Genomic DNA, 12,446 nt, shown 5'->3' with positions numbered 1-12,446 from the left:
TGTAAATACCACGAGCAGTTAGTTGGTAGTTTCACTTGATTAGCTTTCCCATTTCTGTTTTTAATAATCCTTATAAGAGTGGGGAATTCAGTCACTTCTAATAATGTGACAAAAAAATAGCGATGGCAGGTGCGTTTCGTGCTGCTGAGCTACACGCCGGTGTCCTTCCCGGCTCGGGTGCTGCCCATGGGATCAACCAGAGCAGGCACCTCGATGCAATCGAGGAAGGTCCCTTTCCACGGTGCGCAGTGCTGCTCCGGATTAATTAATTACCTGGATAAAGACAACAGTGCTGTTGCAGTCAAACACCTTCTTTCCTCTTGGTTTCCAGTGGCTCCCTTCTGTTTCACATCCCGTTACTGCCCTTCCTGGGCGGAGGGGCCGTCTGTACGGCTGAGCGTGCTTGTGGGGAGCTTTAGTTCTTCAAAGGATTATGCAAATAACAATTGAGTTAAAGAGCTGCTATCAACATCATCAGATTCTGGCAAAGACATCCCATGTTAACACTCTGCTTGCAAACACGCAGATTTCGGAGGACTTGTAGGAGCGCATCAGGATTACCAAATACGTGAATCTTGCCTTTCTGGCTCTTTGCGGGGGGGGGTGTCCTGCCTACCTCCTTACCCAATTTAGGTGTGTTTAAACAGGAATTCTCCATCTGGGAACACAGAACAAACCAAACTGTGAACAAAGTGAATGAGGCATAAACGTGTGGTTTCTCCATAGTAACCAGGGTGGACGTAGCAAAGCCAAAGTATTTTGTCTTTTTTTATAAGCTGGTGCTTAACCAGATCTTTGATATATCATTAAAATGCTTTAAATTTCCATTGCAATAGGAATAGTGTTTGTCTTCAGTAATGCTAAGTTTATATTAAAAATCAAAACACCAAAAATACTTGAGGCTCCAAGAGGGTTTTTGCTGCTGCTGGTGCCTGCAGTAGCTGTCGGGGCAGGGTGCAGCTGTGGCCTGTCCAGATGTGACCCGATGCATTAAATCAGAGCAGCCCACCGTGAAGGAGGAGGCAGGAATAACCTTCAGCGAGATGCGTGGTGCAGTCCTCAGCTGGTGCTAGCTCCGAGAGATCGATTTGTAGCAATCAGGACAGCACAGGAAGGGCTTTGCCGTAGTTGTATCTTAATTGCATTTATATAGACAATAATAGCTCCTGAATCTTGATTTTTAAATATCTTTAGCATCAACAACAGTCTCCAAGACATGTCTTTGAGCTGGATTGCGATGGATAAGCCAAGTGCCTGTACGGGTACAGGTCCTGCCACCGAGAGGAGGAGGATGCTTAACCAGGGCTTCCTCAAGCCCTGATCCTTCGTGCTGCTCTGACCTACAGCAGACACCGTAAATGCAGATGGCCTTGGCAGTGAGGTCTCCCAGCGGTCACAGAATTTGCATTCTTGAGGACGTTTTGCAGAAACTCTGGAACGATTAATAAAGTAAATGAAGAATATTTAGATACTCCTTTCAGGGACTGTACTTTTTGCACTGCTCAGAGATACTTTGACCTTCTAGTTTATTATAAGTCAGGAAAAGTCAATATTTCTTAGCTTGCCAAGTTGGAGGAATTTTAATGAGTTATTGAGCCAAATAGTTAATCCTCCAATAACAGATTTTTTTCCCTTTCAGATTTACAGTGATAAAAACAAAGGCTTAACAGGGACAAAGCAAAATGGGGTTCTATGGAAACTTCTGCTTCTCTTTGTGCACACGCTTTTAACCCCTTGATCACTAGTAGATGAACTGTAGCTTCTACACGGGGGCATTTCATACTGGCATAAAGTGCTGTGCAAGCAGGGGCTATGTCGATGTTAGCGAGGAATTTAGCATGATAAAAAAGAGATTGATAGATCGAAGCAGCTAGTGCTGATGCTCCTTGCATCACCGTCACATGTGATGGGGGAGGTCTTTGCATGAGATCTGGTCTGCTCTGCTAGGCTGAACTGTTCTGCTACTTGAAAAATCTTTGAAGGAAGGAGCCCTGGGTGCATTTTGGAGGATGCTGCAGTGCTGCAGGATTTGTCCCATTGGATGCTGGAGCATGTCTGGAGCAGTGCTTCCACTTGAGCTTCCTCTGGAAGCTAGCGCATGCCCAAACCTCGCTGAGAGCCAAACCTACACGTGGTAAATGCAGACAACAGGGATTTTCTTCAGAACGGCCTTGCTGGTTCAGACGGAGTTGCTGGCGTGGGTGCAGCCGGAGGCGGCGGCTGTTGGAAGGCTGCGCAAGGCTGGCAGTGGGCTATGTGCTACGAAATGTTTATTGTTGCTTTAATTATGCCTTTTGCAGAATCCCTTTGTAATTCTCAACTTTTTGTACTCCAATTAGCATAGAATAATCTAATTTCCTGAAACTTTCTTCATTGAGTATAATGCTAATTATTGCTCTGAGTAATGGCTTGTTTGGAAGTACCCTGTCCTGTATGAATTGTAATAATGTTCTGTTGTAAGCTTTTAAGTGAGGAAACTTCAGAAGCAGAAAATGTTTTAGCACAAGGGCAACTTCCTTAGCCTTGTAATAGTATCAAACAGCAGATAGTACAGTAATGTTCAGAACATATCCAATGAATTCTTAAAAGTAGTAGAAAGTCATTTTTCATTGTGTTATTATTCAGAGCGTAGGAATAGATACTGATGGTCACTTTCACAGCGAGAAGCATCTTCCCATAATATTCCCTTGACTTCAGTGATAAGTCTTTCTTGGGTGTAATTTTTTCAAAAGCTCTCAGCGATTTTCTGTCTAAGCTTTCATTGAAACCCGTCTGAATTTTAGCCTTGGGGATGTTCTGCTTCAGGCTTGCAGGGTGGAAGTTAGGCTGTGGATGGGGACACCGCTACAGAAGCTGACGTGCCGGCAGTTAGGACGCTTTGCTGCCCAAAATGAAGCTCATCGTGGGTTTTGTGGCTGGAGGAGTGTAGGTTTTCAGAATTGCTTTCTGAATGTATCTCACAGCCAAAGTTTGGGCACTGAAGTACTCTCACTGGATTTTATTCCAGGGTCTAGTTTCACACAGGGCTAAAAGAACAAATGGCTCAGTGTCCATCGATTTTCAGTAAAGCCCTTTCAGCGCACGCTTGATGTTTTGGTGAGTGAGAGCTGGAGGTCTGGGAGCACAGATGTGAAGACCTCCTCCAAATTGCGGCTGTGCTGCTATTCAAAGGGGGATGCTTTTTCCCTCGGAAGCCTTGTAGCTCCTGTAACTGTTGTTGCTGCTACATGAGACGAGTGTGGTCCGTTAGGCAAATACTGCTCACGCTGACTTTTTCTGCTTTTCCCAGTGCTTTATGGGCAGGATGGCCTGCATGCATCATGTGAGAAGAAGTACTGCGGCCGGGGGAGTAAGTGTGTCGTGAACAAGGACACCGACCAGCCCGAGTGCAGATGCGTAGAAGACTGCAAGTCCAGCTACATGCCCGTGTGTGGATCTGATGGCAAATTTTATGAAAATCACTGTCAACTGCATCGAGCCTCCTGTCTGCAGAGGAAGAAAATCTACATTATCCACAGCAAGGACTGTTTCTTCAAAGGTAGGGCGTCATTAAAAATAAATACTTCTGTAGAACCTTCATCGCTTATCTCACCGTAATCCTGATAAATGGCTGAATGGTATGTTTTATTTCTAAGAGATAAATTTTTCAAAGATGATTTATTCTAGGACACTGTAGAACATAACACAATGTTTTATGCAGCTATTAAGCCCCTGAGTGTCATCACCACCCAAAATGTAATCAAGCTGGGAACTGGTAAATAATTAACGTCACTGTATGCACGGTGCGCACTGTAGTTGTGCTGCTCAGTATTTTCAACTGCCAGTGTAATAACTTTTTTACGATCCAATTCATTTGGTAAAGCTTTGAACAAGACAAAGACGTGAAGAAAAAGGTATATGGTATTACAAAGAGTTTGTGGCAAAAATGAGAAACAAAAACCTACTTGGGCAAATCACACGGGTAAAGGAAAGGAGCTGTTTAGATGAAATAAGAGGATCAGAAAGTGTACAGCCAGAAGAGAATTTTAAATAATTTTAAAGATGATTCCAGTTACCGGTAGGATGTATACATCTTCAGCTGTTTTACTGGTTCAGTAGCAAATTTAATTCTCATCATTGCACCAAATCACCAAAGCGATGGAGTCCTGGGTCTTTTCTGTTAGTATTTTGTATGCCATGTACCATCCTGCCCCAAATCAGTGAGGCTGCAGTCGCAGGAGCGTGTGGTAAAATGCCAGGGAGCGGAAGAAGTCGTAAATTATTTTACTTCTAATGAGAGGTCTTATAAAGGCCTTGCTAAAGTATATCTTGAAAACTTATTGTCAAATATGACTCCATATACCTACAGAAAGATTTGAGTGGGTTGTTTCAAATATATCCAGTGACATTTACATGATCAAACATGAAAATAATTCCTTTATCTTCAGCTCACTGGGCACTTGAGCCCCTGAGGAGCTTGGCTGTATACAGAGCTATCCATCACAGGTTCTCGTTTACTAACATGATGCTAGAAGAGCCTATTTAAGAAAGAGGAGCCCATTCAAAGAGTCTTATTAATATATCTTCGTGATACCCTTTGGAGATAGAAAAGCATTACCGTTCTTGTGCCTTGGAGGAGGCTCGGAGACCGAGACCATCCCAAAATTTCCGGAGCTATCTAGGCACTGCTTTGCACAGCATTGCAAAGTCTCATTTATTTTGAGGGTCTGGGTGTAGATGAAACAGAAGAGAGCTGGTCAGAGGATTGACTCGGTGAACACCAGCTGAGCTGGCTTAGTTTGTCACAGGCACACTCTCAATTTACCAAAGCAGGTAATTAGGTCTAGGATCAATAGACCTTGTATGAAGCTAATCATGGAATGGGGGCACCTAAAGGCATATTTGGAGGGACAGCACATGAGCAGGTCAAGGTGAAGAGGGATTTTTGCTTGGCGCTTTAAAAGGATGCTTGCGCCTTGCTCCTAGTGCTGGTGTTTCTGCCTCAGGGTATTGAGTCAGATCAGGGCATGGATCTGGCTGGAAACTGCCTCCATCCCTGGGTAAGATGCAGATGGGAACTGCAGCATGAGGAACCTCCCAAAGAAAGGGGAGATACAGATCTGAATTTCAGAGGTGCTCAGCAGCCCCCCGACCCCACTTGATGCAGCGGGTTTTCTTCCCCTGACTCCCCAAAAGGTGTCTTCAGACAGTTTTTTCATTGAGGCATTGCCTGCCTTTTTACAACAATGCTTCTGGCCTGGGATTTTATTCACTCCTTATCGCATATGGTGTTAAAGAAAATGAGTTCTCATTGCAGTAATCAGTGCCTCTGCAATGGCTGTATTATACCTAATGATACAATGTCACGCTTGAATACTTTCCTGAACACACCATGAAATGATGTCAGAAAGTAGTAGTTTTGTGTCCCAGTTTAAAGTAACCCTTAAACTCTTGCCATGGAGCACTGCTTAAATCTGCTTTTCAGCAGAATAACAGCTTTATGGAAGGGAAGAAAGAAACAAACTCACTTCTCTTCCCGCATGAATAAATAAAAGTAGTACTTCACACCGCTGTCTGCCCAGATAAAAAGTAGGAAAAAAGTTTACCTCAAAAGTGGGAACAATCCCACAGAGTGGGACTCCGTAGGAATATTTGGCTTCAGCCCTTGTTTCTGCCATGCAGTTCCTGAGCAACCTTCTGTGTATCTTTTCGTTTCTTTGTACTTCAGTCTCCTACTTGTAAATCAAGAATGATAGTCTTTTCTTCAAAAGAGAGATTTGCAGTAAGCAATTAAGCTACAGGTTTATAAGCAGCATTATGAATGTAACATAAAGCGTAAGACTTTGGAGAAAAATCTTAAAGGTGCAGAATGTATTGTTTCAGCTGGATATTAGGTGCACATCTTTCAGTAGGCACATGCTTTCTATTTGTTTTCCATCAAGTAGATAGTGTAATTATTTGAGTACAATTAGGCTGATAAGTGGGCTTCTTCATGTTGTGGTTTTTTTTGTCCCAGTTGACTTCTTCAATTAAGAGTTGAGTCCCTGCGTAGCGCTGAGGGACACCACAGATAGCATCTGTGTGCTGTGCCAGTTTACCCAGTTATCAGTGACAAACTGGATGGCCTTAAAGTATGACAGAGACCAAATACTCTGGTTCCACTTTGGTGACTGAGCTAGGTCTGCCTATAGTAAACTGATAACAAAGCAAACAGCAAAGATCTTATTTTCTTTTGTGTATTTTGGGAAAGGATTTTTTAGGTCTTTTAACATATTCATCACATGTGAAGTGCTTTGTAAATACTGGTGTATAGCAAATACTCGTATGTGACTAGAAGCATTACCTCACTAGCATTTCATTCTGTACTAGCATTAGTATTAGTAAGAGCAGAAGAGAATTTGGCTCTGGGCAAATGACTGGTTTCTCCTTTGCCCAGCCTAGAATTAAGTGGCGCCCTGAAACCTTGAGAGTCCAAGAAGTTAATCTTTTGTGTTCAGACATCCCGATTGCCCCATGGCATTGTTTGAAATTAATATGTGTCTCTTTGAGAGCAATCTGGCAAATCACACAGCCCTGCTGGGGGAGGGTGGGCCAGGTGGAGACATCGGCTTTCTGGTGTTGGCAAACGTGGGTAGATTGCGCCAATGTTGCGTTTGTGAAAGATTTCACGGAGGGTGTCGGTCCTTGGTGCGCAGGCTTTGGGCTAAGCTGGCCACCATGCCCAAGGCTTGGGCTGGCGAATGGACCTCATGTCAAAGGTGGGAGCACGTGGAAATGGGGGTGTGAAGCAATGAGGGGTCCCAGCAGGAAAGATCTCTCCAGGCTTCATCCTGCACCCTCTGGTACAGCACAGTTCCCCAGTGCACAAAAATACGAATGCCATCCCTTTTTCTCAGTTGACAAAGCAAATGATAAATAGGTGGAAAACTTCACTTAAGAGTTTGGAGCCCAAAGGGAAATACCGTAAAGCAGAAGTCCTATATCCAGAGGTCTCAGGAGAAATGTCACTCCTACTCATAGCTGGTCAAATTCTCCTTGAACCAGTTGCCTTCACTGGTATGAGACATAGTTTGGTTTTCCCATAGGAAAGCATTCTATTTAAGACTTCTCTACTACGTGGCGGATTTTTCTGTTTTTCTCTATTTTCACTGTTCTGTGAGTTTCCGTAGTCATTTGATTTGAGTGGTGGTGATTTTGACTGGCTAACAAAATACATGAGGATAAAATGCTTTTGCTCTTTTCTAAAGAGGAGAAGAAAGAAGTTCATCTTCCCCAAAAGCCTTCCCAATACCCGTGAAAACCAGAAAGATATCTGTGCTCATAATGACAATTGTCCCACAGATGTCCAAAATGAGCAGTTGGCCTGGAAACGTTCCTATTTGAATAAATGCCTTGGATAATGCAGCTATATCATTTTAGTGCAGCGATTTGGACTAAGCTTTGCTTTCCCATAGCAGTAGTCCCCTTTTTTCCACTTCTATTCATTTTCCTTTCCTTTTGACTTTTTACACCCACTCGGGCTCTTTGCTCATTTTTCTGTCATTATTTTTGGCCAGCAAAATCGGTGCATACACCACTCAATACAGTTTTTCTTCCCTTATCTCCTTCCTTTCTCCAGCAACATCGGAGCAATGTACTTCTCTAGCAGTATACATACGTTAGAGAAATTCTTTCTGTTTAGAGCTATGCTTTTCCATTTTCAGGATTTAGGAGTAATTTTTCACTTCTTTCTTTCCCTCCCCACTCTTTCCTGCGAGATCAGCAGTCCTAAAGCTCCCCTGCCAGAGCCAAGCCCCAGCTAGAGGAAGGCAGCCGCCTTGCTTCCCCAAGCTCATTCCTTATTTTCTCCAGTTCTGACATCCCCCCTTTATCCAGGTGTATTAGGATTTTTACAAAAAGCTCGGCTTTTCTTGCTGGGCTGTGTAGCGGCTTTGGACTGCAGCTGGTCAGATTTAGTTTGTGCTCTGGCATGGATTCAATCCAACTTAGTTGACCAAATTTTTGAACTTTTCCATTAGGTAAATGCTCTGTACCTGCGCCGATTACTTTATTCATTTTTTTTGTCCATTCAGTCCAACTTCTACTAAAGCTCTAATTTCATGAGCTCTGACAGAGTTTTATGTGGAGAGATGGGGTCCTATAAAAGCACGTTCATGTCTGGTGTTCCAGTCCCATTCTCCTCCTTCCTCCAGTCTCTCCTGAAATGTCAGTAGTAATTTTTTCAATAATTTGGTCCCATTGCTTAAAATATTTTTTCTTTTAAGCAAATAATGGCAATAATTTTTCTCCTCACGCAACGACAGTTCTTGCCCCATAACAAATCATATTTTTGTACATGTTTTGCAAAGAAATCCCTGTGGAAAACCACCTGCCTTCCTCCTGTCTGTTACACAGGCGATCACACCACTGGGGTTAAGCCTTTCACTGTTGCTCAGAACAACATTTCATACTAGGAACGTATATATAGTCTTTCAAATCGTACATGCCTGTGTGCTGGGGTGTGTGTGCATGTACACACATGTGCATGCACGTTGAAAGGGCGAGAAGAACTTGTTATCTCATGACACTTATGTGCATATAGTATAGAGGCCAGAGCCCGGCTCCGCACAGGGATGTGTGGTGGGAGAATGAAAAACAAGGGGAAAAGCTCAAACAAGAGGTTCAGCCTGGATGTAAGGAGATGGTTCTCCCACGAGGATGGCTGGGTGGTGGGGCAGGCTGCCCCGGTGCCACCTCCATCTCAGGGGGCTTTCAGGACCTGGCTGGGAGCAGCCCTGAGCAACCTGGTCTGAGCCTGCACTAAATGTCTCCATGCCGAGGCCTCTTCCAACACGCATCATCCCAAAATCTTACGATTTCAGGGCCTAAATGGCATCTTTCATTTTCAACTTCTCATATATCTTTCCTCCAGTTCTCACAAGGTTTTGTTTCTAATTACAGCAAATGATAATCTTCTGCATGTGGACAGAAAAAATTCTATTCTTGAATGTTAATAAATTACAAACTTGGGAAAAAAACCCCAAGCAGGCTAATAACTCGTGCAGTGTATCACTGCAGCAATCTCGAGTAGATATGAATTCAGCCTCAGGTGGTGGCGGTTTATTTCCTCTGTACTTTATTTGTTGTCCATGTGTTAGTTCAGTGCTTTGTTACTTCCAGAAGTAATTTGCTCTAAAGAATAGCATTTCAAAACATCTCTGAGAAGGTGTTGAATGTTTTGCTCATTTAGTGGTTGCAAAATAGGCGAACCTGCTCCGTCGGCTGGTTTGCAGACTGCAAAGAAATCTGCTCCATTTAACACTCGCTGTCTTTCCAGCTGGAAAAATCTGAGTGTGAAGTAATGGCAGGTTTCCTAGCTGGCAATTAATATTTGCCGATGTAACTTCGCAGCACTGCTGACAGGCTGCCTCAGTGGCAGTGAGATGGATTCAGAGTTGTTGGGAGGTGTGCAGTTAATCCCTCTGGGGAGGAGGCTGGGGTCTTCGACGTGTGGGTCTGGCCTATAACAATCGTTTCGGTGTCCAATGTAAATACATTAGGAGCTTCAAATGTTATAGAGATAAGTGCTATATGGAGGTATGTAGGTATGTGTGTGCTCTCAGTAGAGCTGATACAGTTCTCACTCTGTGGAATACTTCAGGACTCTGAATACCGAAGGGATTCCTTACTATTCCCATGCTGCTTTTGCAGCTCCCTGCGCTGAGCTTTTTGGGGAGTGATCAATTTTACCTGGCTTTTCAGGCTGAATCCTCTTAAATATGATCGACAGCTTAACTCCTTATAAACAGACAGCATCAATCTTTGGGGTACGTTATGGAAATTCCATTGATTTATGTGAGGATGCAAACATGAGACTGTCTGCTCCTGGCTTTGGTAATAGGAATTTTGTAGGAGTATGTCTAAGGTCTTTAAGAGTACTTTCCATTTTAAAAGACCTTTGCTCATATTACTGAAAATCATGAAAGGGAATTCGTGTCCCTCTGAGAGTCAGGTGTAAAACTCTCCCTGATATAGTTGGGCTTTCATTGGAAATTAAATGCTAATAACAAGAGAGCATGGAATGTTTGAGCATAAGAAAAAGAATCAAAATTAGCAAAGGTTCCAAAATAAGTCCCACAAGTGCCCAAAGAAGAAATGCATGTAAGAATTAAAAAAGTCTTTGAGACCTAATACGTATTAGAAATAGGAAGCCTTTGCTGAGGACCTCGTGGCTGTAGCGATAAGCCTAGAGGTTCAAAGGAAAGTGGGACTGGAGGACTGCGGCGCGGATGCTGAATTTGAAATAGTCAATCAAAAGGTGAATTATGTCCACTGTGAGTCCTCGCACGGTGCCATTACCTGCTTCTACTTCGCCAAAACAAATCTCTCTTTCCCTGATGCTGGGACACTGCACGGGCTGGTGACAGATTTCAGATACGGTCGGTAAAGCTGAAATGAGGGAAAACGTACCATGGACGAAGCTAGTGGAAAAAGCAGTGTTATCTGAAGTGATCCCTATCCAGCATTCCCAGTGTTTTTATAGCTCCAATTTGAGGCAATGGCCATTTGGGGAGCACAGAAGTAACTGTAATGTGGCCTTTTGTTTTTAATATAAAATTGTGTAAAGTTTTTGGTTTTTTATAGCAGTTGTGACTGGGGCCCCCGTGAACAGTTTTATTGGGTGACTGTTATCTGTTTTGTCTTGTTTAAGGACCAGTCTATTAACCTTCTCCAGTTGCCAGTCTTGACGTGTATGGCCATAATATCTCCCATAAAACCAAACAGCTTCATATTATGTATCAACTAGCAAACAAAAGAATTAAAGGATATTTCAGCAGTGGTATTAACATCTTAAAGAAGAATTGACTTTTTTTTTTTTCTAATTTCTTTTCCCCTTATAATTTAGGGTGTACTGGTTGAACTGCAGTCACCGAAGCCCACAGTTAATGAAATATGCAGATTGTCCACCTTGCTGGAGGACCATGCCAGCATCAAGCACTGTTTGGAAATCCCTGCTTTGCGTGAATGTAAAGGAGGGTGCTACGATAGGTGATTCAGAAAGGGGTTTAAGGAACTGTTTACATGTTGAAAATAGAAAAGCTCAGCCTAAAACTCCATGGCACAGAGGATGGCAATGGTAGCATGAGATGGTCTCAGTTTAAAGCATCCAGAGTTGTGGCTTGATATTGTTGAGGGTGGGCAGAGAAATGGGATGCAGCTCCTTCTTCTTTAGGGTGGCGTCTGCTCAGCCGGCTCAAAGCCTGGCACTGGTAAAGCTTCACTGCAGCGATTTCGGGAAAGCTGAGAGGTGATAATGAAGCTTCTTTTGATGCATGGCCGTAGCAGTTGTGATGGGGAATGAAAGCAGAGGAAGAGGACGGAGGAGGATGCAGAATCAAAGTAAAGGATGTGGGAAGGGACACAGGGATGTGGCTTGCATTCACCGGCTGGAATTCCCATGCAAACTTTGGTACTGCTGCCTACAACGCTCAGTATGTCAGGGGATGTTTGTCTTTAATTTTTACCTATTTTCGTGTGCTGTTTGTATCTTGAACGTGCTTGTCATGATTTGATGGCAGTCTGGAGTCGCTGTGTCCGTATCACTTTTCTTCCCTGCAAACCAGGTTTATATTTATCGTATGCGAATTTGGGAGCTTAAGCCATACTTTGAAGAGCCCTATATAGGAAACATCAAAGAAAACTTTTGCTTTTTTATTTTGTTGAATTTAATATTAGCTCTCACCATTCTATCAGCAATTTTCCAGACTGCTCTAGGTGGTGAATAAACTGGAGAAATGCCAGCAGAGAGGGGCATGATATTACAAAGTCGTGATTAAAAAGTGACACGTGTACTGGGCCTCTGCGTTGCTGAATCTCCCATAGTCCTGAGAAGAGCTTGGATGCTCAAAAGTGTACCTGCTTTTTTTTTTTCTCCAAATGTTGTTAGTCTAATAAGATATTGCCTTTCCCAGTAAACCCTGTGCACATTTTAGTTCTTAGACCATTGTGGTTGCACCAACACTACTACAACACTTCCCCCCTCCGGCCTTATATCTTATTTCTTTTTCAACTCTTCTGTTGCGTCTGCAGTAATTGGGAGGATTTCCCGTGTGTCAAACACTATGAAAATACAATTGTGTCAAGCGGTAAATTTCAGAATACAAATTCCCGAGGGGTGCCCGTGTGTGGAACTGTCCCTCACCGGGGTGTCACTGGGGGCACATGCATGGATGGTGTTTGCGTAGCAAAATGCCGAGCTAACCAAGCTGCTGGCAAAGCACTCGCTGCTGCCTGCCGTTTCCCATTGACTGGAGCTAATGGTAAAATTGGTGATCTGAGTATTGGGAAGGACCAAACCTGTTTCTGGATACTTTATGGCCACGCTCAGCTTTGCATATAGACTCCTACTCAATCTCTCTCCTAATGAAGGGATATATAGATTAAAGTTTGATTCAGTTGAGTTTACAGGGTTTATATCAAAAAGGAAT

At 43.3% G+C, this 12,446-nt stretch overlaps 1 protein-coding gene across 2 annotated transcripts in view; it reads left to right on the top strand.

Moving 5' to 3' along the window:
* Positions 1 to 12,446, top strand: part of FSTL4 (follistatin like 4) — a 234,106-nt gene that overhangs the window by 69,288 nt on the left and 152,372 nt on the right. For both annotated transcript variants that reach the window (XM_059825442.1, XM_059825440.1), the window contains one exon: positions 3,290 to 3,538. In XM_059825442.1, coding sequence (XP_059681425.1) covers positions 3,290 to 3,538 — 249 coding nt within the window. The remainder of the gene's footprint in view (positions 1 to 3,289; positions 3,539 to 12,446) is intronic.

The sequence above is a fragment of the Gavia stellata genome, chromosome 16, assembly GCF_030936135.1.
Source record: "Gavia stellata isolate bGavSte3 chromosome 16, bGavSte3.hap2, whole genome shotgun sequence".
Classification (NCBI taxonomy): Eukaryota; Metazoa; Chordata; class Aves; order Gaviiformes; family Gaviidae; genus Gavia; species Gavia stellata.
Note: the sequence above shows the minus strand (reverse complement) of the source record. Positions and strands in the feature narration are given on the sequence as shown.